The 26667-nt window shown below is 53.9% G+C and overlaps 2 protein-coding genes across 4 annotated transcripts; one reads left to right on the top strand and one right to left on the bottom strand.

Annotated features, from left to right (window-relative positions):
* The first annotated feature begins 4 nt into the window (after positions 1-4).
* Positions 5-6713, top strand: NOSIP (nitric oxide synthase interacting protein). 2 transcript variants are annotated; one of them, XM_055145027.1, is made up of 9 exons: positions 5-87; positions 2153-2223; positions 2526-2631; positions 3695-3776; positions 4702-4855; positions 4942-5060; positions 5148-5335; positions 5417-5525; positions 5770-6713. In XM_055145027.1, exons 2-9 carry the CDS (start codon positions 2154-2156, stop codon positions 5839-5841), a joined length of 900 nt encoding a protein of 299 aa, XP_055001002.1. In that variant the 5' UTR covers positions 5-87; position 2153; the 3' UTR covers positions 5842-6713. The 2 variants fall into 2 exon arrangements, with proteins under 2 accessions (XP_055001002.1, XP_004619898.1); XM_004619841.2 differs by having other exon boundaries at positions 22-104.
* Positions 6714-15470: 8757 nt separating this feature from the next.
* Positions 15471-25538, bottom strand: RCN3 (reticulocalbin 3). 2 transcript variants are annotated; one of them, XM_055145924.1, is made up of 7 exons: positions 25427-25538; positions 24762-25029; positions 19725-19927; positions 18904-19076; positions 18410-18470; positions 16500-16699; positions 15471-15978 (listed from the first exon to the last, which is right to left on the bottom strand). In XM_055145924.1, exons 2-7 carry the CDS (start codon positions 25007-25009, stop codon positions 15871-15873), a joined length of 993 nt encoding a protein of 330 aa, XP_055001899.1. In that variant the 5' UTR covers positions 25010-25029; positions 25427-25538; the 3' UTR covers positions 15471-15870. The 2 variants fall into 2 exon arrangements, with proteins under 2 accessions (XP_055001899.1, XP_055001898.1); XM_055145923.1 differs by having other exon boundaries at positions 24762-25012; positions 25427-25513.
* Between the last annotated feature and the right edge of the window lie 1129 nt (positions 25539-26667).

The raw sequence follows: 26667 nt of genomic DNA, 5'->3' as shown, positions 1-26667 counted from the left end.
GCGGAAGCAGAGGGAGAACTCCGCGCTCACTTCCGGTGCCTGGGCACAGTCGCGGAGACCGCGCAGACACCGGGAGTTATCGGCGAGGTGAGTCCAGGCAGCAGGTGAGTAGTGTTGGTGGCCCTGCCGCTGACGAGACTCATAGGGTCCTGACAGAGATCGGGACAGGCTTTCAAATTCCCAGTCGCCAGTTAGTCATTAAAAGAGCGGGCCTCCCAATTTGGAAGTTGAACTACATCTCCCAGCATCCTCTCGGCCCCCCTCCGCGGTTCCCTAGAGGAGACCCTCGGTGACGGGGGCTTTGGGCCGGGGGTTCCTGGGCGAGGGAGTTTGAGACTCCTGGGGATCCAAGGGTGGGAATCGGGTACGATGGACCCTCCCCGGCCTCAGTTTCCCCGACTGTAATGGGGGACGCGGGTAGGAGTTGCGGAGGGGTGAAAAAATGGTGCAGTCGCCTCCCCTCCATGCACCACTCTTGCTGCCGCTTCCCATCGGGATTTAGAGAATTTGAGCTTTCTTGTGTTTTTTCTTTGTTTGTTTGTTTTGATTGTTGTTGTTCGTTTGTTTGGGGAGGGGACCCCACCCAGCAGTGCTCGGGCTTACTCCTGGCTCTGTGTTCAGGGATCAACTGAGCCCCACCCACAGTGCTCTCTGGCCCCCTTAACCCTACTCTGGATCTTTGGGCTCTGTCCGTCCTGGGTTCGTGTCCTGATCGCGCTGTGCATTCTATTCTTATGAACAGCCTACAAACGCCATTTACTTGGAGGTTTTATCATCATCATCATTATTGTTATTATTATTTATTGGACTGGAGCGATAGCACAGCGGGTAGGGCATGTGCCTTGCACGAGACTTATCCAGGTATCCAGGTTCGATTCCTCTGCCCCTCTCAGAGAGCCGGCCCGCACAGCAGAGCTACCCATGGCGTATTCAATATGCCAAAAACAGTAACAACAAGTCTCACAATGGAGATGATACTGGTGCCCGCTCTAGCAAATCGATGAACAACGGGATGACAGTACTGCAGTGCAGTGCGTTGTTATTTATTATTATTTTGACTCTTTTGGTCACACCCAGCAATGCTCAGGGGTGACTCCTGGCTTGCCACTGAGGAGTTACTCCTGACATGCCCTGGGGTCTATATGGGATGCCGGAGAGCCAACACAGGTTGGCCACGTGTGGGGAAAATGTCCTTCTCACTGTACTATTGTACTCGCCCTTGGAGGTTTTATTATGAAAAAAATTGAAACATACAGACTTTTTATTTTGGGGAGGGGGCAATTTGAGCCAAGCCTGGCGTTACTCAGGGTTTACTCCTGGCTCTGTACTCAGGAATTATGCTTGGTGGTGCTCAGGCAACCATATGGGATGTCAGGGATTGAACCTGGTCAGCTGCATGCAAGGCAGGTGCCTTACCTGCTGTATTATCTCTCTGGGCCCAAAAGTATATACTTAAGTGAAAGAACAGTATAAGCTTTATGTGAAAGAATAGTACAAGAGGGCTGGAGCCATAGTACAGCGGGTAGGGCATTTGCCTTGCATGCAGCTGACCAGGTTCGATTCCCAGCGTCCATATGGTCCCCTGAGTACGACCAGGAGTAGTTCCTGAGTGCAGAACCAGGAGTGACCCCTGTGCATCGCTGGGTATGACCCAAAAGAGAATAGTATAAGAATCCCCACCGCCCAGGTTTACCAATTGCTAATATGTTCGCCATGTTGATTGGATTCCTATGTATAGGTAGATAAGTAATCAAATATGGAAAGCTAATTCTCTTCTCCATGACTTTTCCACCCTAGTTCCTTTTGTGTTTTTTAGTTTGTTTTTCTTTTTGGGCCACACATTTTAGCAATCCTTAGGGGTCACTCCTGGCTCTGCACTCTGAAATTACTCCTAGTACTGCTCAGAGGACCATATGGGGTATTGGGGGGTTGAATCCAGGTCAGCTGTGTGCAAGCATCTACCTGTTAATACTGTTGTTCCGGCGTATCCGGTGGTTTTTGTTGGGTGGGGGGTGTCTCTGAGCTATTTCCAGGTCTCTGCTGGGGCAGGGAACCAGGTGGTGCCAGGGCTCCAACCCAGGGCTCCTGCGTGTGCACCAGCCTTCCAGCACTCTGGCCACCATGACCCAGTGCTGTCCCCTCCTGCCCCCAGGATGACACGCCATGGCAAGAACTGCACAGCAGGAGCCGTCTACACTTATCATGAGAAGAAGAAGGACACAGGTATGGGTCCCCCTATCTGCCACCACCTCATTGTCACACCCTGTGCAGCTCTGTGGGTGACGCAAGTCACTGTTGCCGGGGGCCAGTTCCCGAGGAGGAAACTGAGACCTAGAGAGCAGTGGGCTCTGGGCTGGGACCCCCAGCCAGGAGGGGAGGGACTGGATGCCTCGGACCAGCCCTGTGTCTGTCACTGTCCTTCCCAGGATTGTGTCCCTATCCCCCTAGCTTTTGTCTGTTGGTGTTCCTCTGATTGCCCCGTCTCTGGGTCGCCTGTCCCTTCACACCCCCTTCTCTGTCCCCAGCGGCCTCGGGCTACGGGACCCAGAACATTCGGCTGAGCCGTGATGCCGTCAAGGACTTCGACTGCTGCTGCCTGTCCCTGCAGCCCTGCCATGACCCTGTGGTCACGTGAGTGGCAAGGAGCCTTGGCTTTCCTGCTGACTCCCACAGAGATCCTGGGAAAAGGCAGCAACCCCAGACAGGTCCAGGAGTCAGGGCGTTGATTCCCCCCACCCTCGGCTGGAGGTCTGCATGCACCCCAACTCCCTCCGGACAGAGCTGCAGAGCCTCAGAGAGCGTGGCCACCTGGGAACAGGCCTTCCTGAGTTCTGTGTTAGACACTGTGTTCTCTCTCTTTTTTTTTTTTCTTTTTGGGTCACACCCGGTGATGCCCAGGGCTTACTCCTTGCTCTGCACTCAGTAATTACTCCTTTTGGCGGTGCGTGGGCAACCATATGGGATGCCAAGGATCGAACCTGGCAAGGCAAATGCTCTCACTGCTGTACTATGGCTTCGGCCCCCGTGTTCTCTTTTTCTTTTTTTGTTTTGTTATGGTGGGACTTTACCTGACAGTATTCTCCTTGGTTGGGGGTGCTGCCCATGGTACCAGGGAAAGAAATTGGGCCTTCTGCATGAAATCATGTGTTCAGCCCATTAATCTCTCTGGCCTCTGGTGTGTGTGTGTGTGTATGTGTGTGTGTGTGTGTCCACATACAGTTATGTTGTGGTCTACTTACAGTTTGGTACTTGGGGGGTCCCTTTTTTTGGTGGACGCACCTTACAATGCTCAGTCCTTATTCCTGGCTCTGTACTCAAGGTTCATTCCTGGTGGTGCTCAGGGAACCATATGGGATGCCAGGGATCGAACCTGGGTCAGCTGCATGCAAGGCAAGAGACTTCCCCATTGTGCTATCACTCTGGTTCCCCCTTTTCAGGGGGTCACTTCTTGTAGTGCATGGGGGACCATGTGGGGCTAGGGACCAGTCCCAGGGCTCCTTTCTGCCCACCAAACTGTCTCGCCACCCTTAGACCACAGATTCTCACAGGAGAACCAACATGTCATGAATATCTCCAGGAAGAGGCGATGCATTTCTCAAAGGCTGTCACTCTGGATCCTGAGTGACTGGGCTGTATGGAGGGGCCCACACAGCCCCGGGCCATGCCGCTCAAGGCTGCATGTCTCTGTCTGCAGCCCTGACGGCTACCTGTACGAGCGGGAGGCGATCCTGGAATATATTTTGCACCAGAAGAAGGAAATCGCCCGGCAGATGAAGGTGCGGGGAGGAGGGCGCTGGCACGGAGGGCTGCTGGACTCCAGGTTTCTCCGCCTCACAACCTCCTGCCCTTGCTGTGGCCTGGGGCGGGGGGAGTGTCCCTGTCCCTAGGTATCACAGGGTAATTAAGGCTCTTACCTTGCACGTGGCCAGCCCATTTTTGATCCCCAGTGCTACAGCCCTGAGTCTCTTGGGAGACATCCCTGAGCACAGAGCCAGGAGTAAGTCCTGAGCATTGTGGAAGGGGCAAGGCGACAACCCCCACCCCGCCCATAAAAACAAAAAAAACTCTTTTTGGGGGGAGTGGGCACACCCGGTGGTGCTCCATTGTTAATCCTATCTCTGTGCTCAGGAAGGGGCCAGATGGGGTGCAGGGGATCGAAACCCTGGTCAGCCATGAGCAAGGCAAGTTCCCTCCATGCTGTGCTCTCTGCAGCCCTGGAACAGAAAGTCCTCTTGTCCAGACTTTAGCCTTGGGCGGCTGTAGGAGTACTGCAATATATTCAGCCATTGATTAAGCTGATTGAATTGGGCCCGAACTCCACACCCAGCAGTTGTGCTCAGGGATCACTCCAGGTGCGCTCAGGGGACCAGCTGTGGTGCCCAGGTCACAGCAGGGTGGGCCATGTGCCCAGCATACCTGAGCAACACATTGATTCCCCAGGGCCTTCTGGCCCCAGGCAGCCCCGGCAGGGCACGGCTCTAAGGCACAGACATAGAGTCTGGTGCTTGGTGACCTGTACGGAGCAGTTCCAAGTACTTAACTGCCATCCTCCGTTGTGACCCTTGCCCTGAGCCCAGAAGAGGCCTCCACCAGGCAGCGCCTCTACCCTACCTCGCCAGCACTGGCCTCAGTGTGCCCACCTGGGAAATGGGAGGGACACGCAGGATGACCCCAGGCCTTGGGCTCATCACCTGTCCACAGGCCTATGAGAAGCAGCGGGGAGCCCGGCGCGAGGAGCAGAAGGAGCTGCAGCGGGCAGCAGCCAATGACCAGGTGCGCGGCTTCCTGGAGAAGGAGGCAGCCATCGTCAGCCGGCCCCTAAACCCCTTCACGCCCAAGGCAGCCCCTGGCCCAGGTGAGGGGGAGCAGGGTGAGGGTCTTCGCTGCAAGAGCTGGGTTCTTCCCTGGCTGCGGACCCTAAACCTCATCTCCCCGGGACAGATGACACCCAGCCCGGCTCCAGTGGTGGCCCTGCCAGCAAGAGCAAGGATAAAGCGCTGCCCAGTTTCTGGATCCCATCTTTGACCCCCGAGGCCAAGGCCACCAAGCTAGAGAAACCAGTGAGTGGCCCCCACACACACCACCCTTCATTTAGCAGGGCCGGCCAGGCCGCCCAACGCTGACACACCCTCCCTGCACCTGCACAGTCCCGCACGGTGACCTGCCCCATGTCGGGGAAGCCACTGCGTATGTCAGACCTGACACCCGTGCGCTTCACGCTGCTGGACAGCTCCGTGGACCGCGTGGGGCTCATTACTCGCTCCGAGCGCTACGTGTGCGCCGTGACCCGCGACAGCCTGAGCAATGCCACGCCGTGCGCCGTGCTGCGGCCCTCGTGAGTCCCCGGGGCGTGCAGAAGGGACGGGCTGGGGAGGATGCCCGCCACCAACCACGATCACCCCAACCCCCACCGCAGGGGGGCCGTGGTCACTCTGGAGTGCGTGGAGAAGCTGATTCGGAAGGACATGGTGGACCCTGTAAACGGGGAGAAGCTCACAGACCGGGACATCATTGTGCTGCAGCGGGTGAGATGTGGGCCCCCTGCCAGAGCCCCCCGCTACCCCCACAAAACTCCCCCTCAGGCCCTGCCCACACCATAAACCACGCCCATAACAGCCCCGCCCACCTGTGGGACATCGGGCCTCGCCCCCACCCTTCACCCTCCGGGATACCCAGGACCCACCTCACCTTCCCTGCTTGGGGGTGGGGGGGGCGGATTTTCTGAGCACCCACGTCTCCCTCCACCTTGTCCTTCTATTCCCTCCCCAGGGCGGCACGGGCTTCGCAGGGTCTGGAGTGAAGCTGCAGGCCGAGAAGTCACGGCCAGTGATGCAGGCCTAAGTTCGGGAACGCCAATAAACACGCTAACAGGCAGCCGAGCTGTGACCCCTTCCTTGGTGCTCCAGGACACAGTGGGAACACTGCAGGAGGCAGGAAGAGCAGGCTAAGGATTAAGAGGAGACTCAGCAATGGCACATGCCCCGCCCCATGTTAAACTGGAGAGAGTGATGGGGAGCGCTAACAGGGCATCCAGCGTTGGGCTAAGTGAAAATCCCCTGGCATCGCTCCGGGGTCTGCCAAATCTAAGGCGGCCAGAGAGACCCCTCCCATCCCCTGCCAGCGGGAGGGAGGACATGAAGACTAGAGAGGGTAGGGGTTCCCTGCTGTGGATGGGCAGTACAGGAAAGAGAACAGGAAGAGCAGATGGGGTGCACAGGTCAGCTTGAAGGAGGCTCCAGGAGTCTCCAGAGGTCAGGGAGAAGATAGCAGAGCCACTGGCTTGTGGGCCTGTGGGGATCTGGGGACTTTCAGTGAGGTGTCACAGTCCTGAAAGTAAGTAGCCCTTTAACCACAAAAGCTAACTAGAACATTCCTTCCAGCCCAGATGGACAGAGGAGCCCACATTTGGTGTCTAGTCCAGCTGGCTGGATCCTGCCCTTCCTGGCACACACCTGCATCCAGAGCCTGCCTGCCCCTAGCCCTTTTTTTTTTTAGTCACACCCGGCAATGCTCAGGGGATACTCCTGGCTCATGCACTCAGGAATTACTCCTGGTGGTACTCGCAGGACCATATGGGATGCCAGGAATCGAACCCGGGTTGGCCGCTTGAAAGGCAAACGCCCTACCTGCTGTGCTATTGCTCCAGCCCCCCACTTGCCCTTTTGGGGAACAATGTTTGTCATGTTAGTAAAATGCTACAATTCAGAAACCCAGGAGCGCCCTCTGAGGCCCTTGACTATTGATTATTTCTTCCTGTCCCTGTCCAGGCCAGAGGGGAAGGTGTGGGGGTGGGGGGCGGGCAGCGTGTGGATTGCCTATCCTTGGAGTCTGGGGGACTCAGTCTACCATTTGTTCTAGAGGCTTTTTGAAGGTTCACTTAGTTCTGAGAGCCTGCAATTCATCCGTAGGTATCCCGTCCCCAAAAATTGACCCAGCTGCCACCGACATTAAATGAATCCCCGCTCTCTTGGCCTCTCCCACAGGAGCACCCCTAGGCCCCGCCCTCTACCCAGTGTTTTTCTTACCACCTTCCCATAACTACCCTTTTTTCCTTATCAGGACTCCCCAACTCCCCTGAACCCCTCCAGTTTTCCCCAAAACCTCAGGATCCACAACCTTGAGACCTGCCCCCTTCCCCCCCTATGCTATACCCCAGAAATGAGACTGCACCCCTAATCCATTCATTTGCGGTGCTGGCCTTAGCCCAGCCCTCCAGGAATTTCCAGTCCTGCACTTTGCAAAAGAGCTAAGTCCCACTCACTTATTCTCAGGCCTGTGAGGCGCAGGGGTTTCACAGTTGGGATCCTCTATGCCAGAAGTAGCCCTGGGCGTGCTATTTAAGTTTCCAGACACACCCTGGAAAGGAAGCCAGCAGGTGCCGACCCACTGCTGAGGAGGAGGAAGGACCGGAAGTGATGTCTGTCTGGTTTGGTCTCCACAGACCCTGGGCTAAACTCTAGAGCCAGACAATGGCAAGACTCCTGCTGGGTGCGCCCAGAAAGCTGCAAAGGACTTGAGATTGGGGGCAGGGGTTGGGCGACACCTTATGGTATGTAGGGGCTACTCCTAGCTCTGTGCTCAGGGGTCACTCCTGCGGATGTTTGGGGATCCGTGCCAGGCTGGGATGGAATTAGTATCTGCCACATACCAGTGGTAGCAAGTGCCATAACCCTATCCTGTGTCTCCAGCAGCACCACTGACAGTTTCTAAGTGTCCCTCCCCTAGCTGCCATGCATGGCTGAGTGATCAAGACCCTGGGTTCCATCCCTAGAACCAAAAGTGAATGACAGCAATGAAATAATGGGGAGCTTGATTCTGCAAAAGGACAACTGGGCAGACGGAGCAAATTCTGGGTAACCAGGGGAGGGGACTGGGAGAATGGTGAGGTGAAGTCTGCATCCAGATTGTGTGTGTGTGTGTGGGGGGGGGGGGTTGGCATGTGACATAATAAAAGGGGAAGGAAGTAAAACATGGAAATGCAAGTGAAGGAGAATTTCATGGGGAAATGTAGCCTCCCCTCACCCCATCCTGACTCTGGTGCCTGAGATCAAACCCTGGATTCCTGAACACAGCACATGCTCCAGCCCTGAGCAGTCTCCCCCAGAATGCCGTTGGCTTTTTCTTTTTAGAGTGCCCATCACAACAGAGTTGGGGATGAGGGTTGTTAAATACGTTGGGGCTGGGGACACGGGGAGACAGTGCACATTCCTGGTGTGTGCATGTCCTGCGTTTGTTCCCCAGCATACTGCGTCCCCAAAGCATACTACGTCTACCCTTGGTCACTCCCCGAGCCATCAGGCCTGCATGTTGGGGAGTGACCCCCCCACAAAATGTATAGATAGGACTAGAGAGTACAGCAGGTAGGGTGCTCTTGTCTTGAGCGTGGCTGACCCGGGTTTGATCCCCCATATGCCATAGTGATTCCTGAGCACGGCCAGGTGTGAACCCAAAACAAAATGTATACATGGATGTCAACTCAGTGATCTTGTGCCCAGGTATATGCCCAAGAAAACAAACACCCACACTAAAACCTGAATGGAAGAATAAAACTTAGGCTTGATTGAATGTGGCAGTAAATACATAGCCCTAGGCGGAAACGCCAGGCTAGAGGTGACTGATGCAAATAAACAGCGTGGGCCGAACTTACAATTGGATGTTCGCCACAAAAATGAATTATGCAGAACCAGAGCCATAGTACAACGGGTAGGGTGCTGCCTACATGCCGCCAACCTTGGTTCCCTCCCTGGCACTGTGTATTGTCCCCTGCCCAGAGCCAGTAGAATGCCCTGTGCACTTTCAGGTGTGGTCTAGAAACAAAAACAAAAGGTCAGTCCCCAGCACTGACTGGGTTCTCCGAGCCCCATCAGGAGTGAACCCTGAGTGCAGTCAGGAGACAGCCCTGCGCACAGCCGGGAGTGCTCCAAACTCCGACTCCTCCAAAAACCAAAACAGAAAAATTTAAAAGCTACACCCAGGGGCCTGAGCTATACCACAGCAGGGAGAGGGCTTGCCTTGCACAAGGCTGACCAGGGTTCTTGACCAGGTCCTTGGTGTCCATATGCACACCCCACCCCCTGCAGTCAGGAGTAAACCCTGAGCATCGCCAGGTGTAGCCCCAAGACAAAACAAAAAACTACAAAAAAAAAAACTACACCCAATAACTGAGCCAGCCCACAAAATCTACTTTTAAAAAGGATATTGGTGGGGCTGGAGAGATAGGGCGTTTGCCTTGCATGCGGCCGACTCAGGTTCGATTCCCAGCATCTCATATGGTCCCCTGAGCATCGCCAGGAGTTAATTCCTGAGTGCATGAACCAGGAGTAACCCCTGTGCATCGCCGGGTGTGACCCAAAAAGCCAAAGTAAATAAATAAAATAAAAAGAATATTGGGGGCTGGAGTGATAGCACAGCGGGTAGGGCGTTTGCCTTGCACCCGGCCGACCCGGGTTTGATTCCCAGCATCCCATATGGTCCCCTGAGCACCGTCAGGGGTAATTCCTGAGTGCAGAGCCAGGAGTAACCCCTGTGCATCGCCAGGTGTGACCCAAAAAGCAAAAAAATAATAATAATAATAATAATATTGGGCCTCTGCATTAGCTATTACACATTAGTCTTTTCCTATCACTCCAGTTTCAGACACTAGGGGGCAGCATGTCACCGGGGCTGAGAGTTTGGAGTCAGAGTCTAATTTACCTGCAATGATACACTGGATTAAGTAGAAAACATGGTTCAAGGCATTAAAAGTAAACAACAAAAGCAGGAGGGACAGCTAAACCTTGAAAAGAACCTTATACTAGAGTAAAAATAGTTTTTTAGGTAGAAAGTAAAAATAACCACGCAATGTTCAACAGACTAAAAGAAAGTATCTTTACAAAAAACATTTTTTATGCATTTTTTTTCTTTTTGGGTCACACCCAGCGATGCACAGGGGTTCCTCCTGGCTCTGCACTCAAGAATTACCCCTAGCAGTGCTCAGGGGACCATATGGGATGCTGGGAATCAAACCCGGGTGGGCCGCATGCAAGGCAAACGCCCCACGCGCTGTGCTATCGCTCTAGTCCCTATGCATTTTTTTTCTTTTTAATTTTTTTTTTTAATGAATCACCATGTGAAAAGTTACAAAGCTGTCAGGCTTAAGTCTCAGTCATATAGTGATCAAACACCCATCCCTTCACCAGTGCACATGTTCCACCACCAAGAACCCCAGTATACTTCCCATCCCACCCCCACCCCCCGCCTGTGTGGCTGATGATTTTCACTTTACTTTCTCTTTACTTGGATTACATTCAGTATTTCAACAGAAAACTCACTATTATTATTTGGAATTTACCCCCAACAATCAGACCTGCTGAAGAGGCATCATTTGATAATTTGTTTTACATTGCTGAGAGCCTGGCAAGCTACTGAGAGTATCGTGCCTGCACGGCAGAGCCAGGCAAGCTACCTGTGACGTGTTGGATATGCCAAAAACAGTAACAATAAGTCTCACGATGAGAGAAATTACTGGTGCCCGCTTGAACAAATCGATGAGCAATGGATGACAATGACAGTGACAGTGACATTGCTGAGAATGAAAAGCATATGAGGTCACGCGGCTGCAATAGCAGCTGCATGGTTTTGGATTTCTGGTATTTGAATAATTAAGTCCAGAGAAATTTCTGCCAGAAATTGCATCACTGCAAGCTTGTACCTCTGTTTCGTGGGCCTTATAAGACGGCGGTCAGCCACGCCGCTGCAGGGGAAAGCAAAGGCCGAGAGAGAGAAAAACTTTTTCCCTCCTGGGGTGGCATGGGGCCGTAGCTTAGTTCACAGTCTAGAGGCATTTCTGCAAGAAACCACTGGGTGCTGAAAGTAGTTGGCCTCCGGGATCATGGGCGTTCAGGAATGGAGAGGCTGCTCATGTGCAGCCACTTGGGATCACATCTGGGCAGAGCGTGATTCTTATTCTGTTCTTGGCCCTGTATTTCCTTTCATGAATCCAGCACTTAGCATGTTGCTGGCTACTTGATTGACCCATATGCAATTTGGTCCTATGCATTTTTTTTAAATAAAGGAAATTTTTTTTAATTAAAAAAAAATTTTTTTTTTTTTTTGGTTTTTGGGTCACACCCGGCGATGTACAGAGGTTACTCCTGGCTCTTCACTCAGGAATTACCCCTGGCGGTGCTCAGGGGACCATATGGGATGCTGGGATTAGAACCCGGGTTGGCCGAGTGCAAGGCAAATGCCCTACCCGCTGTGCTATTGCTCCAGCCCCAATTTTTTTTTTTTAATTTAGTGGGGGCACACCTAACAATGCTCAGGGGTACCTCTGAGCACAGAGCTTGGGGGAAGCCCATTCGGTGCTGGGGAGATTAAATCCAGACTTATGTAGTTTTATGTTTACAGAAAAATGAGCGCAAAATAAAGGAAGTTGCGACCCTGGGGCTGGAGGAGTGTCATGACAGTCAAGTTGGGCTCTGCACGCCAGTGGCCCAGGTTCAACCCCAGGCCCTGCATGATTCCTACAGCCCCACCAGGAGTGACCCCCAAGCACAGCTGAGTAGCCCTGAGCACCACTGGGTGTAGCCCCACAAAAAGACCTAAATAGGGGGGCTGGAGTGATAGCACAGTGGGTAGGACGTTTGCCTTGCATGCGGCTGACCCGGGTTCGATTCCCAGCATCCTATATGGTCCCCTGAGCACCACCAGAAGAGAAGTAATTCCTGAGTGCATGAGCCACGAGTAAACCCTGTGCATCGCCGGGTGTGATCCAAAAAGCAAAAAAAGAAAAACAAAAAAAATAAATGGGGTTGCAGCAATAGTACAGCAAGGTAGGCCCTTGCCTTGCACACAGCTGACCAGGGTTCGATCTCTGGCATCCCATATGACTCCCCCAAGCATTGTCAGGAGTAATTCCTAAGTACAGCGCCAAGAGTAACTCCTGAGCACTGCCAGGTGTGGCCTCAAAACAAAACAAGCAATTTTTTTTTCTTTTTGGTGATGCTCAGGAGTTATTCCTGGCTCTATGTTCAGGAATTACTCCTGGTGGTGCTGGAGGATCATACTGGATTCTAGGAATCGAAAACAGGTTTGCTGCACGCAAGGCAAACGCTGTGCTATCTCTCTGTCCCCAACAAACACAATTTTTTAAATTTCCATATGTAACCTTTCCCACCACCTTCCCTCTTCTTCCACATCTCAGAGTACAGTGGGTAGGGTGCTTGCCTTGCACACAGAGTTTGATTCAGCATAACAGATGGTTCCCCAAGCACCAGACCACCACATATGACCTCTGAGCACTTCTCAGGTGTGGTTAAGGAAAAAAAGGACTGGGGCCAGAGTGATAGCACAGTGAGTAGGGCGTTTGCCTTGCACGCGGCTGATCTGGGTTCAATCCCTGGCATCCCATATGGTTCCACAAGCACTGCCAGGACTAATTCTTGAGTGCAGAGCCAAGGGTAACCCCCGAGCAATGCTGGATGTGACCCAAAAAGAAAAAAAAAAGGACCTTCTATTAGCAGGTGGATTTGTTACAACTGGGGCAATGTTAATACATTATTAACTAAAGTCTAGAAGTGAATTAGGATTGCTCTATATTGTCCATGTAGTGGATTTGGTATTACAGTGTATTAAGGTATATCTAAGTATATAAGAGTAACGTTCATATGGTTATAAGTATCCATCAGAATCCTTACTGTTACAGTAGCAATCAGAATCCTTGCAGTTCCCTACACAGCAGGGATCTATTTGAGGGGAGAGGGTCACATAGGGTGGTGACTCCCAGCTCTGTGCTTGGGGGTCACAGAATGTCCAGGACTGGAGCTGGGGTCTCCCACCTGCAAAGCGAGCACTCACCCCTCGGCACTCTCTCTCCATCCTGGGGAATTTTCTGTTTGTGATTCGGTCTGTGCTCAGGGATCATTCCCGGTGGGGCTCAGGGGACCCTGTGTGGTGCCAGGGTTCAAACCATGATGCAGGGACCGGAGCAATAGCATAGCGGGTAGGGCGTTTGCCTTGCACGCGGCCGACCCGGGTTCGATCCCCGGCATCCCATATGGTCCCCCAAGCACTGCCAGGAGTAACCCCTGAGCATCACTGGGTGTGACCCAAAAAGCAAAAAAAAAAAAAAAACCCACGATGCAGTAGTCACTGTGCATGTTCGACAAGAGTCCAAATCTTCGCTCTGTGTTGAGCATCTTAAGAGAATTTTGGGGGGCTGGAGTGATAGCACAGCGGGTATGGCGTTTGCCTTGCACGCGGCCGACCCGGGTTCGAATCCCAGCATCCCATATGGTCCCCTGAGCACCGCCAGGGGTGATTCCTGAGTGCATGAGCCAGGAGTGACCCCTGTGCATCGCCGGGTGTGACCCAAAAAGCAAAAAAAAAAAAAGAGAATTTTGGGGACTAGAGCGATAGCACAGTGGGTAAGGCGTTTGCCTTGCATGCGGCTGACCCCGGTTCAATTCCCAACATCCCATATGGTCTCCTGAGCACTGTCAGGAGTAATTCCTGAATGCAGAGCCAGAGCCAGGAATAAACCCTGTGCATCGCCAGGTGTTACCCAAGAAGCAAAAAAAAAAGAAAAAAAAAGAATTTTGCTTTCCAATCATAGCAGGCTGTGGGTGCTCGGGGGACCAAATGAGATGCTGGGGATCAAATCTGCATCAAATACATGCAAGGTATAGCTGCTATACCTGCTCTGGCCCCCAATTTTTAAAAATAAATTATTTTATTTTTTATTTTTTATTTTTTTGCTTTTTGGGTCACACCCAGCAATGCACACAGGGGTCACTCCTGGCTCATGCACTCAGGAATCACCCCTGGCGGTGCTCAGGGGACCATATGGGATGCTGGGATTTGAACCCGGGTCGGCCGCATGCAAGGCAAACGCCCTCCCCGCTGTGCTATCACTCCAGCCCCTATTTTCTTTTTTATTGCACATGCCTGGCTGTGCTCAGAGCTTACTCCTGGTTCTGTGTTCAGGGATCACTCCTAGGAGGCTCCCGGGGGGCCTTATGGGATGCTGGGTTGAATCTGGATCTAGTGGGACTGGAGTGGTAGCACAGAGGGGAAGATGTTTGCTTTGCACCTGGCAGACCTGGGTTCTATAGCCAGCACCCCATATGGTCCCCTGAGCACCCCAGGAGTAATTTCTGCAGGATGCAGAATGCAGAACCAGGAAAAACCCCTGAGTATTGCCAGGTGTGACCCAAAAATAAAACAATTATTTTTTTCTCTTTGGGTCACACCCGGCGATGCACAGGGCTTACTCCTGGCTTTGCACTCAGGAATTACTCCTGACGGTGCTCAGGGGACCATATGAGATGCTGGGAATTGAACCCGGGTCAGCCTTGTGCAAGGCAAACGCCCTACCCGCTGTACTATCGCTCCAGCCCCCAAGAAAACAAATTTTATTTATTTATTTATTTATTTTTGCTTTTTGGGTCACACCTGGCAATGCACAGGGGTTACTCCTGGCTCTGCACTCAGGAATCGCCCCTGGCGATGCTCAGGGGACCATACGGGATGCTGGGAATCGAACCCAGGTCGGCCGCGTGCAAGGCAAACGCCCTACCCGCTGTGCTATTGCTCCAGCCCCATGAAAACAAATTTTAAACCTGGATCTGGCACATGCCAGCCAAGTGCCCTCCCTGCTATACTCTCTGGCCCCTGGCTGTTATTTTGAGTGTCTCAGGCTGCTCTGTTGTTGATTGGGGCGACTTTCTTTTCAGTCGGGAGCTCCCAGGACAGAAAGAGCTGGAACAGAAGACAAGCAAGCTCAGCACTTAGAAGGTGTGGGTGGGAATCAAGCCAGAGGAAGAAATGGTGGTGGCTCTCTTAGTCATTCTAGTTTTTATTTTTTGTTTGGGGGCCACAAAAAGTGGTACTCCTGGCTCTACCTATACTCACAGGACACTCCTGTGGTGCTCAGGGGACCATATGGGATGCCAGAAATCGAACCCGCATTGAGTGCATGCAAGGCAAGCACCCTACCCGCTGTTCTATCTCTCTGGCCCGTCCTGTTCTGAGCACCAACCCTCCCCCTCACCGCCCCTCGCCCCCCACCGCAACAGCCCAGAGAAGTCAGAATGCTGATTTTCGCGGTCCTCTCCTCTGCTCCATTCACAGCATGCTGCCCTCATTGCTCCCCAAAGGGCAGGCCAGGCTTCCTGCCTCCACAGAGCATTGTTTTGAGGCCTTCCAGGCTTTACCCAGCGATATTCAGTGGCTATTCACAGAGGTCCTCAGAAGCTGCTCTGGGGACTCTGAGGTCGGAGCTTGCACCTGGCACTCCCCCATGCAAAGCTCAGGCTTTGTTACCTCCCTAGACGTCCTTTTGGGGCCCAGGAACATTCTGGGAAGCCTGGCAGCCCCCGGTCTCTGTTTTAAACTCTTGATTCCCCTCCCTCAGCCCTGCCACCTCCGCCAGGCCAGTGCTCCCCCAGTCACAAGCCCCAGTTCCTGCCATGGCTCCTCCCCCCTCAGACACACACACGGCGCCCCCAGCACTGCATTTTATTGCCTCCCTGGCAAATTGGGGATCAGGGGACAGTGCGGTGGACTGATCCAGGAGTGTTTCTCATGGGTGTGCTGAGAGGCTCAGATTGGATTTGGGGAGCAGTGCGGGAGCCAGGAGGCTGGACTTGTCCTTGGAGAAGATGAAGGGTATGGAAGGTGCTTCCAGTGCTCATGCCTGCAGTGTCTGTGGGAACCCCTGGGGTGTGCTGGGAAGGGGAAGGAGGGACTGGGTGGAGGATCTCAGGTGACCTTGTGGGGGGCCTGGGAGAGGCCAGAGATGAGGGTCCCGGGGCTGAGCCCCATCCAACATGGCTGGGCCACTTGGCCCCTGGGGACTCTCAGAGGCAGAGGCAAGGAGAGGATGGGGGCTCAGAGCTCGTCATGATGGCGTGTCAGGTCCTCGCCGTAGTTGGTGGCCTGACTGCCCACGAACATGTTCCAGTTGCCCAGAATCTCCGCCTTGCTCAGACGCCCGTCCTGGGGAAGGGTCAGAGGTCAGCAGGAAGACAAGGGCTGCTTCTAAGACCCCTCTCTGAAACTATGAACCCCAAGTCTCTGTAAGCCCTGTCCTGCTCTCTCTGGGTCTCTGTCCCCCTCTTTCTGGGTCTCTGTCCCCCTCTCTGGGTCTCTGTCCTCCTCTCTCTGGGTCTCTGTCCCACCTCTTTGGGTCTCTGTCCCCCTCTCTGGGTCTCTGTCTCTCTCTCACTGGGTCTCTGTCTCCCCCCATGTTTTATGTTTGGGGACCACACCTGGCAGTGCTCACACTGTCCTCTCTCTCCAGCCCCTGGACGCTCTCTGTGCTCCTGCTCCCCCAGGTCTCTCCCCTTTCTAGGTTCCTCTCTCCCCTTCTCTGAATCCTGTCCCTCTCCCGCGGTCTCTCCCTCCCCAGTCTGTCCCTCTCCCACAGTCTCTGTCCTTCTCCCCCAGTCTCTGTACACGCCCCATCCCGGTCCCTGTTCCCACCCAATCTCTGTCCCCCATCTCTGCTCCTCTCTCACCTTGTCGGTGTCACTCTCCTGCAGCAGGTGATTGGCCTCCACCAGTGGCTGGTCCTGGGAAGGTGGCAGCACCCAGTGGCCAACCTCACTTCCGTCCAGCCGCCCGTCCTTGTTCAGGTCCCTGAAGTCCCGGAACTGCTCCCGCTCTGTCTGTACCCAGGCTGGCTCGGCCTCCCCAGGCTCCGCCGTGTACAGATCCGCTGCGGGCGTGATGAGGGGCTCAGACACTGCCTGCCTCGCCCCCAGCCCCCACCTCACTTCCCAGCTTCCTGGTCTGTGGAAAGGGGTCCTGCCCACACCTCGGCCTCCAGAGCCCCCAGGGAAGGCAGAACCAGCCTGCTTGGCCTCCACACATATTTCTCATGGCAAGGAGACGTGCCCCGACTGTCAGGTGGGTGATTCGAGTGGTGACCCAGCAGGAGTGGCTGACTGGGAACTACTGGAACTCACCAGAAAGATGCAGACCAGGCTTGCCACCCAATATGCCTGTCGTTCAACTGTGGCCTTTGAGTTATTTCTTTTTTATCTGTTCAATTTTGTTTTGGGGCCACACCCATCAATACTCAGAGGTTACTCCTGCCTGTGCACTCAGGAATCACTCCCGGTGTTGCTCAGGGGACCCAGTGCGACGCCAGAGATTGAAACTCAGGTTGGCTGCATGGAAGACAAACGCCCCAGCAGCCCAGCAGCTAACACATTTGCCTTGCGTGTGACTGGCCCAGGTCAATCCCTGGGTCCTCAGCACCCCTTTAGGAGTGATCCCTGAGCTCAGAATCAGGAGTGAAGCTCGAGCACTATTGGGTGTGCCCCAAATACCAAAAGAAAAAAGTTTTCAACTTTTTCTTTTTTTCTTTTTGGGTCACACCCAGCAATGCACAGGGGTCACTCCTGGCTTTGCACTCAGGAATTACTCCTGGTGGTGCTTGGGGGCCCATAGGGGATGCTGGGAATCAAACCTGGGTCAACCATGTGCAAGGCAAACACTCACCCATTCCAGCCCCCTAAAAGTTTTCAACTTTTCAAAACATCTATGAGGGCAAGAGCGATGGTACAGTGGGGTAGGGCAAAGCTTTGTATGCAGCCAACCCAGGTTCAATCCCTGGTATCCCATAAGGTTCCCTAAACACTACCAGGAGTAATTCCTGAGTGCAGAGCCAGGAGTAACCCTTGAGTAGGAACAGGTGTGACCCCCAAACATTTATGCCAGGGACTGAAGAGATAGTATAGCGGGTAAGACACTTGCCTTGCACACACCCAACCCATGTTTGATCCTCATATGGCATCCTGTTCCCTAAGCCCCATCAGGAGTAATCCCTGGGCACCACCAGATGCGCAACCCAAGCTGGGAAAGTAAAAGTAAATTTAAAAGCTTCTGAGGGACTGAAGTGATAGCACAGTGGGTAGGGCATTTGCCTTGCACGCGACCAACCCGGGTTTGATTCCCAGCATCCCATATGGTCCCCTGAGCATTGCCAGGAGTGATTCCTGAGTGCATGAGCCAGGAGTTACCCCTGAGCACCGCCGGGGTGGCCTAAAAAGTAAAAAAAAAAAAGCTTCTGTGCTAGAGGATTTTCCCCTTGATCTCAATTCTGTGCCCTCTGAGAGGGCTGGGGCAGTGACACGGCAAGGACATAGTTGGGGGACAGTTGCAAGGGCCCCTCCTCAATATCCTATGTTGTGCCCATGTGGTTCATTCATGTCGCCTGACTTCCAGACACACCCTGGTCCTGAGCGGAACTTAGCGAACACTCCGGACCTTCCCAGGAAGAGGCGAGGTCAGCTTGGTCACCCTGCTGTTGGTCCTCAGCAGGTGAGGCATCTAGGGACCACCTCTCCAGCAGGCCCGGGAGGTGCATGAGCAGACCCTCCTATTCCAGTGCTCCCAAGCACCGATCTGCCCCCACACTCACCAATGTACTCCTCGACCTGCACGTAGCCATCTTTATTCCGGTCCAGGTCCTCCAGCGTCTCCTGAGGAGAACGAGGCATTAAGGTAGGCCCCGGGACTCAGGCAGAGGTGGCTCTGGGAAACTGTGCTGGGCCTGCGTGTGCATGCACACTCTCTATGGCTCGCTTGCCATGGGTTATTCTTAGCTCTGTATCTTTTTCCCCTTTAGTTTTGGGGCCACACCCTGTGGTGCACAGGGTTATTCCAAGTTCAGGGTTCTGAAGCCGTTGCTAACACTGCCCGGGGGTCGCAGCTGTGCTGCTGACATCAAGGCCTCATGAGCAGACAAGACCCGGGGGGGGGGGTGTGGCATGGGAGATTTGTCCCCCACTGTCAGGCCCTCTGGGAGAGGGACCAGGGGACAGGGACTAGATATCCCCAGCAGTAAGTGCTGGGAGGTGCCCCAGCATGGGGGAGAGGAGCCTGCAGGGCAGAAAGTGGGAGGGCGCCACTCACAGCAATCACGATTTCCCGCATATGGGGGAACTCCTCTGGATGCAAGAAGGCTGTCAGCTCCTCCCGGGTGGCCATAGAGTCCCCATCCTGGTCAGCCACCCGGAACCGCCGCTCGTCCCTAGCCAGCATCTTCTTGTAGGTCTCAGCATCATCCACGTCATGGAATTCTTCCCCTGGAGAAAAAGGGCAGAAATGAGATGAGCACTGAAGCAGGGTCTACCAGGAAAAAGACAAACATGGGATCCAGGGCAGGGGAGTCAGGGCTGGAAGTGACTCATCAGTAAGATGGGGCTGGAGTGACAGGGCAGCGGGTAGGACCCTTACCTTGCATGGGGCCAATCTGCAATTCTGGCAAGACAGGGGGTCTCTGGGTCCCCACAGGGGTGATCCCAGAGCACAAGGCCAGGAGTAAGTCCTTAGCACTTCAAGGTGTGGCCCCAAAACAAAACAAAAGTCTAGGATAGGGGCAAGAGAGATAGTACGGGCGGGTAAGGTGCATCCCTGACTCGGGAGGGATCTCTGAGCATCAGGAGTAATCCCTGAACACCACCAGTTGTAGCCCCCAAACAAAAAGAAAATAAAAAAAAAAGAAGCCCAGGACTGAACCACCCCCATGACAGAATTCTAGGGGTGGGTGTGCCAGGACACACAGAGATCAGGAATTGGGGGGTTCACGGTGCTGGGAATTTAGAAGTGGATAGACTCTCAAAGGTCAGTGATCAGATGAGAATTCTGGTTAGTCGGACAAGGCTTCTCAGGACCAGGGTGTCAGGAAGGTCAAGGGTTCCCGTGTGTTGGGGAGCAGGGGAGTCGCCGCATACCAGGCGCGTAGTGGCCATAGGTGGCGTTGCGCAGCTCCTCCCAACCCACACGCCCGTCGCGGTCCGTGTCGTACGTGTCCCAGGCCGCGCTCACCGAGTCCCGTATATGCCGCTGCTGCGTGTGCGCGATCCACGCGCGGAGCTCGGCCAGCGACACCCAGCCGTCGCCGTCCCCGGCACGGTCCATGCGGTCCACGATGCGCCTGAGAAGCGGGGTGGGACAGTCAGACAGGCCACGCCCACAACTCCGCGCTCGGGCGGGACACACCCCTACAGGGCGGGGATAAGGTCAACGCGCCCGGGCAAACAGAAGAAACACCTGTCAGTCACAGGCCACACCCACCTAGGCTCCGCCCCTCCCCGGGGCTCTGCGATTCCGCCCCCTCCACCGGGGCTGCCTCCCAGAATTCGAGGTTTAGAAACGCCTGTCAGCTCCCCCCAGGGCCACATTCCCCGACTGTACTTGCACTCGACCAACTCGGGATCCGAGCAGGAAGAGAGGGGAGTTGCACCGCGCCCCTCGCAGGATCCCCGTCCCGAGACCCACTCTGAACTGCTACCACCCTGACACACCAGGGCTCAGGCCACGCCCCTTCGTCGCTAGCTCCGCCCCTGCCTCGTCCCCTCCCAAGCAACGCAAGTTTCTCACACTAGCCTCTTTCTATTTGAGGGTCACAGCCACCGGGCTCAGGGGTTACTTCTGCCTCCGCACTCAGGGATCGCTGCTGGCACGAGGATCGAACCCTGGTCAGCCGCGTGCAAGGCAAGCGCCCCCTCTCTAGAAGATAGCTGCAGCCTAAGAACTCAACACGCAGCGCACATTCTTCGCATGCAGAAGTTTCGATTCCCAGCACTGCACAGTATCCTGAGCATTAAACGGGCGGATCATCCCCCCACACGGGGCCAGATGTAGCCCCTGAGCAACACTGGTTGTGGCTCCCCTCTACCCCGCCAATGAAAGAGAACAAGAGATAGAAGAGAGATAGTACTACAAGGGCTAACTGGTGCTTGCCCCGCATGCAGCTGACACTGGTCCAATCCCCAGTGCGTATACGATCCCTACGCACTGCCAGGAGTAATCACTTACCAGCCAAGAGTAGCGTCTGAGTGGCCTTAAAACCCCACACCTTCCACCTCCAACCCCAGGGCTGGAGCATAGCAGGCAGGGTGCTTGCCTCACATGCAGCTGATGCAGGTTTAATCCCTGGCATCCCATATGGCTCCCCAGAACACTGCAGGAGTGATCCTGAGCACAAAGCCAGGAATAAAAGGAATAAGCCCTGAGCAAAACTCAGTGTGCTCCTTAAAAAAAAAAAACAAAAAACAAAAAACAGCTCGGCTGAAGCGATAGCACAGCGAGTAGTGCATTTGCCTTGCACGCGGCCAACCCGGGTTCGATTCCCAGCATCCGTATGGTCCCCTGAGTACCGCCGGGGTAATTCCTGAGTGCAGAGCCAGGAGTGACCCTGTGCATCGCCAGTTGTGACCCAAAAAGAAAAAAAAGCCCCCCAAAAGAGTGGGTTCACGGTCTAAAGAGATAGCTACACAAACAAGAGATAGCTACACAAACTGAAGAACAGGTTTTGTATGCAAGCGGTCCTGTTAGATCCTCAGTGCCACAGAATCCCCCTAAGCACCACCAGAAATGACAACCCTGAATACCAAAGTGTTACTATGAACAGTAACTCCTGAGCACCACTGAGTGTGATCCCCTCAAATATAAAATGTGAGTCCATGGGACCAGAGCGAATAGTACAGCTGGTAGGGCTCTTGCCTTGCACGCAGCTGATCTAAGTTCAATCCCCGGGACCCCATATGGTTCTCTGAGCACCATCAGGACTAATTCCTGAATGCAGAGCCAGGAATAAGCCATGAGCACTGCTGAGAGTGGCCCAAAAATGCAAACAAAAAAGTGTCAGTTCAAGGGGCTGGAGCAATAGCACAGCAGGTAGGGTATTAGCCTTGCACTTGGCCAACGTGGGTTTGATTCCTAGCATCCCACATGGTCCCCCAAGCACCGCCAGGAGTAATTCCGAAGTGCAGAGCCAGAAGTAACTCCTGAGCATTGCCAGGTATGACCCAAAAAGCAAATAAATAAATAAATAAATAAATAAAAAGTGTCAGTTCAAATCCTGTGGTCTTGGGGGCCAGAGACATAATACAGAAGGTAAAGTGCTTGGCTTACATGTGGCTGACCTGGTTCAAGCCACAGCACTCCAAAGACTCGCCAGGGCTGACACCTGAGCACAGAATCAGATATGGCATCCCCCCAAAAATCCTATGACCTCTTGTTGGTTGTGTTTGTGTGGACGTATCATTGAAACTCTCTGTGCCTCAGTTTCCCCCCTCTATAAAAATGAACTAAAAATTTCCATACCATGGTGCTAGGAGTTAAATGGGTGCATTCAGAATAATGGCAGGTGCTGTAGAAATACTGTGTCAAAAATCGCCCTCTCCCCCTCATTGGCAGCCACCACAGGGACAATGGTCACTGGTCCCCTGCTCCCCAGCCACTGTGCCTTGTGTCCCACCTGCTCTCCACCAGCTGCTTCTCCACCAGGCTTCTTCCTGCTTCCTGCTCACTCTCATGTATTGCCAGCTAGGCACCCACAGGAATTCTTTAAAAACCCAAGCAGGGGCTGGAGCAATAGCACAGCGGGTAGGGCATTTGCCTTGCACGTGGCCGACCTGGGTTCGATTCCCAGCATCCCATATGGTCCCCTGAGCACCGCCAGGAGTAATTCCTGAGTGCAAAGCCAGGAGTAACCCCTGCGCATCGCCGGGTGTGACTCAAAAAGAAAAAAAAATTTAAACCCAAGCAGGGGCTGGAGCCATAATACAGCGGGGAGGTGGGGAGGGCATTTGTCTCACATACAGCCAACCTGGGTTTGAGCGCTGGCATCCCCTATGCCCCCCTGAGCATTGTCAGGAGTGATTTCTTTTTTTTTTTCTTTTAGGGTCACACCCAGCGATGCTCAGGGATTACTCCTGGCTTTGCACTCAGGAATTACTCCTGGCGGTGCTTGGGGGACCATATGGGATGCCGGGGATCGAACCCGGGTTGGCCGCGTGCAAGGCAAATGCCCTACCCGCTGTGCTATCGCTCCGGCCCCAGGAGTGATTTCTGAGTGCAGAGCCAGGAATAACCCCTGAGTATCACCAGGTGTGATCTAAAAAGAAAGAGAAAAACACCAAAGGCAGCTAAACATTCTCCCTGCCTGGAGCCTTCCCCTAATTCTCAGTGGACTCAGAGAGGTTTGAATCTTCACTGACCCCCAAGGCCCTTCATGCCATCTCTGCACTCACCTTCCACCATGTCCCCTTTGCCCACAGGGCCCTCACAGCCCCAGGGGCCCCACCTTCTGCCCCAGGGGCCCCACAGCTGCTCTCTCTAGCTGGAACTCTGCTCCCTTGGGTACCACTGGATTCACTTCCCACCCAGCTGTCCTCTGCCCTTCTAATTCCTTATATAGTTACTTCTTTATTTGGGGCTTAAGGACTGCACCTGGCTGTGCTCAAGAGTTATTCCCAGCTCTGAGCTCAGAAGCCGTTCCTGGCAGTGCTCAGAGAGAACCACACCCTACAAGGGATGGGATCCAGGTCTGCCATGTGCAGAACAGTGACCACTCCGGTCCTGCTCTTCTGCTTTCAAGTCACCATCATCGAGGGATGAGGATAGAGAGAGAGTATGGGACTGAGGGACTTGCCTTACATGTGATCCAACCCAGTGGGTCCCCAACAATGCATGGTCCCCAGAATACGAAAGCAATGACCTTTGCATCCAGAGCGGGAGGAGTAGTTCCTGAGCACTGCTGGGTGTGGGATTAGTACCCCCCCAAAATGGTACCAATAAAGTTACGTCCAGGGCTGGAATAACAGGGCGTTTGCCTTGCACGCTGCCAACCCAGGATAAATCCCTGACATTCCTTATGGTCCCCTGATCCCTGCCAGGAGCAAATCCTGAGTGCAGAGCCAAAAGTAACCCCTAAGCAATGCCAGGTGTGGCCCAAAACCCTCCAAATATAATAAAATTAAAATTAAGTCAATTCAACCTTGATGTGGCGGGAGCAAAAGAACAATCACTCAATGGGCTGTGTGCATTCTTTGCATGAGGGAGACCTGAGTTTGATCCCCACTGCTGAATAGTCCTCCCAGGCACTGCCCAGAGTGAGAACTACAGGGGGCTGGAGAAATAGTACAGCGGGAAGGGCGATTGCCTTTCATGCCGCTGATATGGGTTCAATCCCAGGCATCCCATTTGGTCCCCGGAGTCCACCAGAGGTAGTTCCTGAGTGCAGAGCCAGGAGTAACTCCTGAGCATTACCAAGTGGACCCAAAAACAAAAACAAACAAAAAATTCAATCAAGCTAGATACAGTCCCTGAGCATCCCAAAGTGTGACCCAATTCTTATTTAAGTTTTTTTGTTTGTTTTTGGGCCATACCCAGCTGTGCTCAGGGTTTACTCCTGGCTCTGTGCTCAGGGATCACAGGGGTCATATATGGTGCCAGGGATCAAAACATGCAAGACAAAGCCCTATCCACTATCTCCAGCCCCCTAAAAGAAACGTTTTCTTTTCTTTTTTTTTTAATGAAGCAAGAAAGTTTTTATTGAGGGGTTGGAGTGATAGCACAGTGGGTAAGGCGTTTGCCTTGCATGCAGCTAACCCGGGTTTGATTCCCAGCATCCCACATGGTCCCCCGGTCCCCCGAGCTCCGCCAGGAGTTATTCCTGAGTGCAGAGCCAGGAGTTAACATCCCTGTGCATCGCCAGGTGTGACCCAAAAAGCAAAAAAAATTTTTTTTTGTTGAAACTTATCTAGAAAAATGTGAGGGAGAGAGTGGGAGAAGTGTGTGTTTGAAAAATAGACTTCTCCAGAGTGGAAATAGGCAAGCTGAGAAACACAGGGATACCCAAGCGAGATTCATGTTATAGAGCGAACCTACAGGCTTTTTTTTTCACAAAAATAAGATAAAGTCAACAGCCTGCACCCCCGGCTCCCACCCTTACTCCACAACCCCTGCAATCTTTTTCCTACCCTAAACGGATCTGGCTTTCCTCCGGGCTGAGCTGGTCGAATTCCTTGGCCACCTCTCGTCCCAGGAAAGCTTCATGGTCGTACTGGAAATTCCCGTGGGCGTCATCATGAGGAGCCTCGCTCAGCGGGGTCTCCTGGTGCACCCGCCCGTGTCCATGGGGTCCGGCATCGGGGGATGGCTTCCCTTGGGCCCCTGGCCTGAGAAGCAGCAACAGCAGCAGCAGCAGGGGAGGTCGCCACATCATCATTGCCTGGAGAGCGGCGAGGGCTGAGAGTCAGGGGACAGAAGGAAAAAGAAAGCACGATGGGAGGGAAAAACCTAGGACTCCCGCATAGAGCCACTGACTGAAGCTAAAAAAGTTTTAGACCCAAGGAGAGCCAGGGCTGAAGAAGGTAAAGCGCAGGGCTTTCGGAGGTAAAACCATCTGCGAGTCCCAGAATTGCAAGTGGTGATGGGGGGGGGGGGGAGCGCGGGGGGCGGTTACTAAAGGGGTCTACGTGGCTGCGCAATTCACAGAAAGGAGCAGGGGGGGGCGTCATCAGGGGGAAATCTGTCCCGGGACCCCTAATCGCTTCCCAGCTGAACCCTAATTCCCAGTTCGAGCGGATCCAAACCGTCCTCCTAGACAGGAGCCCCAGCCCACCCAGCCCGGGTCGCCTTTTACCCAGTTATCCCGATCCACTGAGCCCGCCACGCTCGCGGTCCGGGTTCTTGGCCAAGAAGATGCCCAGAGCAACTGGCTGCTCGCTAGTCAGGCCCCGCCCCCACGAGTCAGGCCCCGCCCCTCCGACCAATGAGCGCGCAGGATCACCCCACAGGGCGTGGCCGGAGAGCTCTGGAAACGCTGCACAACGCCCCTCGCCACGTCCACAAAGACCAGCGCAGTCCACGCGGCTCCGCCCAGCCCCATCTTGAGGTCGGACGGGTGGGCCACGCGGGAATGAGGCGGGGAGGGAGGTCTGCAGCCCTCCCCGGATGCCTCCAGTTGTCCCAGCCCCAAGGTCTCATGGGACACGTATTTTCAGCTCCCTTTATCAGAATAGTCTGAGAAACTGCAGAGCCAAGGCCCCTGCAGGAGGCATCCCGTCCCTTCCCCCAAAGAGGCAACGACGCTTCCGCTCTGCCAAGGAGCAAGTTGGCTTGCAGCAGAGGAGTCACACACTCTCGCGCGCGCCTCCACTCTGCCGAGGAGCAAGTCGGCTTGCAGCGGAGGATCCGGACCAAGGTTGATCATGGGCTCAATCCCTGACATCCCCGGGGCACTGCCAGAAGTAACCCCTGAGTGCAGAGCCAGGAGTAACCTCTGAGCATCGCTCAGTGTGACCCAAAAAACAAAAAGAATTCAGAAAGTATCCAGACAAGAAGTCCTCAAAATGTCTAGCACAGGATCTGGAGCGATAGCACAGCGGGTAGGGCGTTTGCCTTGCACGCGGCCGACCCGGGTTCGATCCCCAGCATCCCATATGGTCCCCTGAGCACCGCCAGGAGTAACTCCTGAGTGCAAAGCCAGGAGTAACCCCTGTGCATCGCCGGGTGAGACCCAAAAAGCAAAAAAAAAAAAAAAAAAAGTCTAGCACAGTGTAGGCACACATACACGCATACGCACAAGAGAGAAAAGGAAAATTAAAAAATTGGTATATAAAATTGGTAGATCCTGGGACCAAAGAAATAACTCAAGGGACTGGAGCATAGATTTTTTTGCTTTGTTTTGGGCGATGCTCAGGGGTTACTCCTGGCTCTGCACTCAGGAATTACGCCTGGTGGTGCTCAGGGGACCATATGGGATGCCAGGGATCAAACCCTGGGTTGGCCAAGTGCAAGGCAAGCACCCTACCTGCTGGAATATTGTGGAGCACAGATTTTGTACGCAGGAGATTGAAGTTTAATCTCAGTCATCACAGGGTC

Source organism: Sorex araneus, chromosome 8, assembly GCF_027595985.1.
Source record: "Sorex araneus isolate mSorAra2 chromosome 8, mSorAra2.pri, whole genome shotgun sequence".
In the NCBI taxonomy this organism is placed as follows: domain Eukaryota; kingdom Metazoa; phylum Chordata; class Mammalia; order Eulipotyphla; family Soricidae; genus Sorex; species Sorex araneus.
Note: the sequence above shows the minus strand (reverse complement) of the source record. Positions and strands in the feature narration are given on the sequence as shown.

What these genes read in the sequence shown, in the direction of transcription:
- NOSIP (XM_055145027.1), top strand. Translation starts at nt 2,154, where the DNA reads ATGACACGCCATGGCAAGAACTGCACAGCAGGAGCCGTCTACACTTAT. An exon ending in TGCCATGACCCTGTGGTCAC is followed by an intron (nt 2,632 to 3,694) that starts GTGAGTGGCAAG and finishes CTCTGTCTGCAG; the next exon opens with CCCTGACGGCTACCTGTACG. An exon ending in CCACCAAGCTAGAGAAACCA is followed by an intron (nt 5,061 to 5,147) that starts GTGAGTGGCCCC and finishes GCACCTGCACAG; the next exon opens with TCCCGCACGGTGACCTGCCC.
- RCN3 (XM_055145924.1), bottom strand. Translation starts at nt 25,009, where the DNA reads ATGATGATGTGGCGACCTCCCCTGCTGCTGCTGCTGTTGCTGCTTCTC. An exon ending in GCAGGTCGAGGAGTACATTG is followed by an intron (nt 16,700 to 18,409) that starts GTGAGTGTGGGG and finishes TCACGCCCGCAG; the next exon opens with CGGATCTGTACACGGCGGAG. An exon ending in AGGAGAGTGACACCGACAAG is followed by an intron (nt 15,979 to 16,499) that starts GTGAGAGAGGAG and finishes ACCCTTCCCCAG; the next exon opens with GACGGGCGTCTGAGCAAGGC.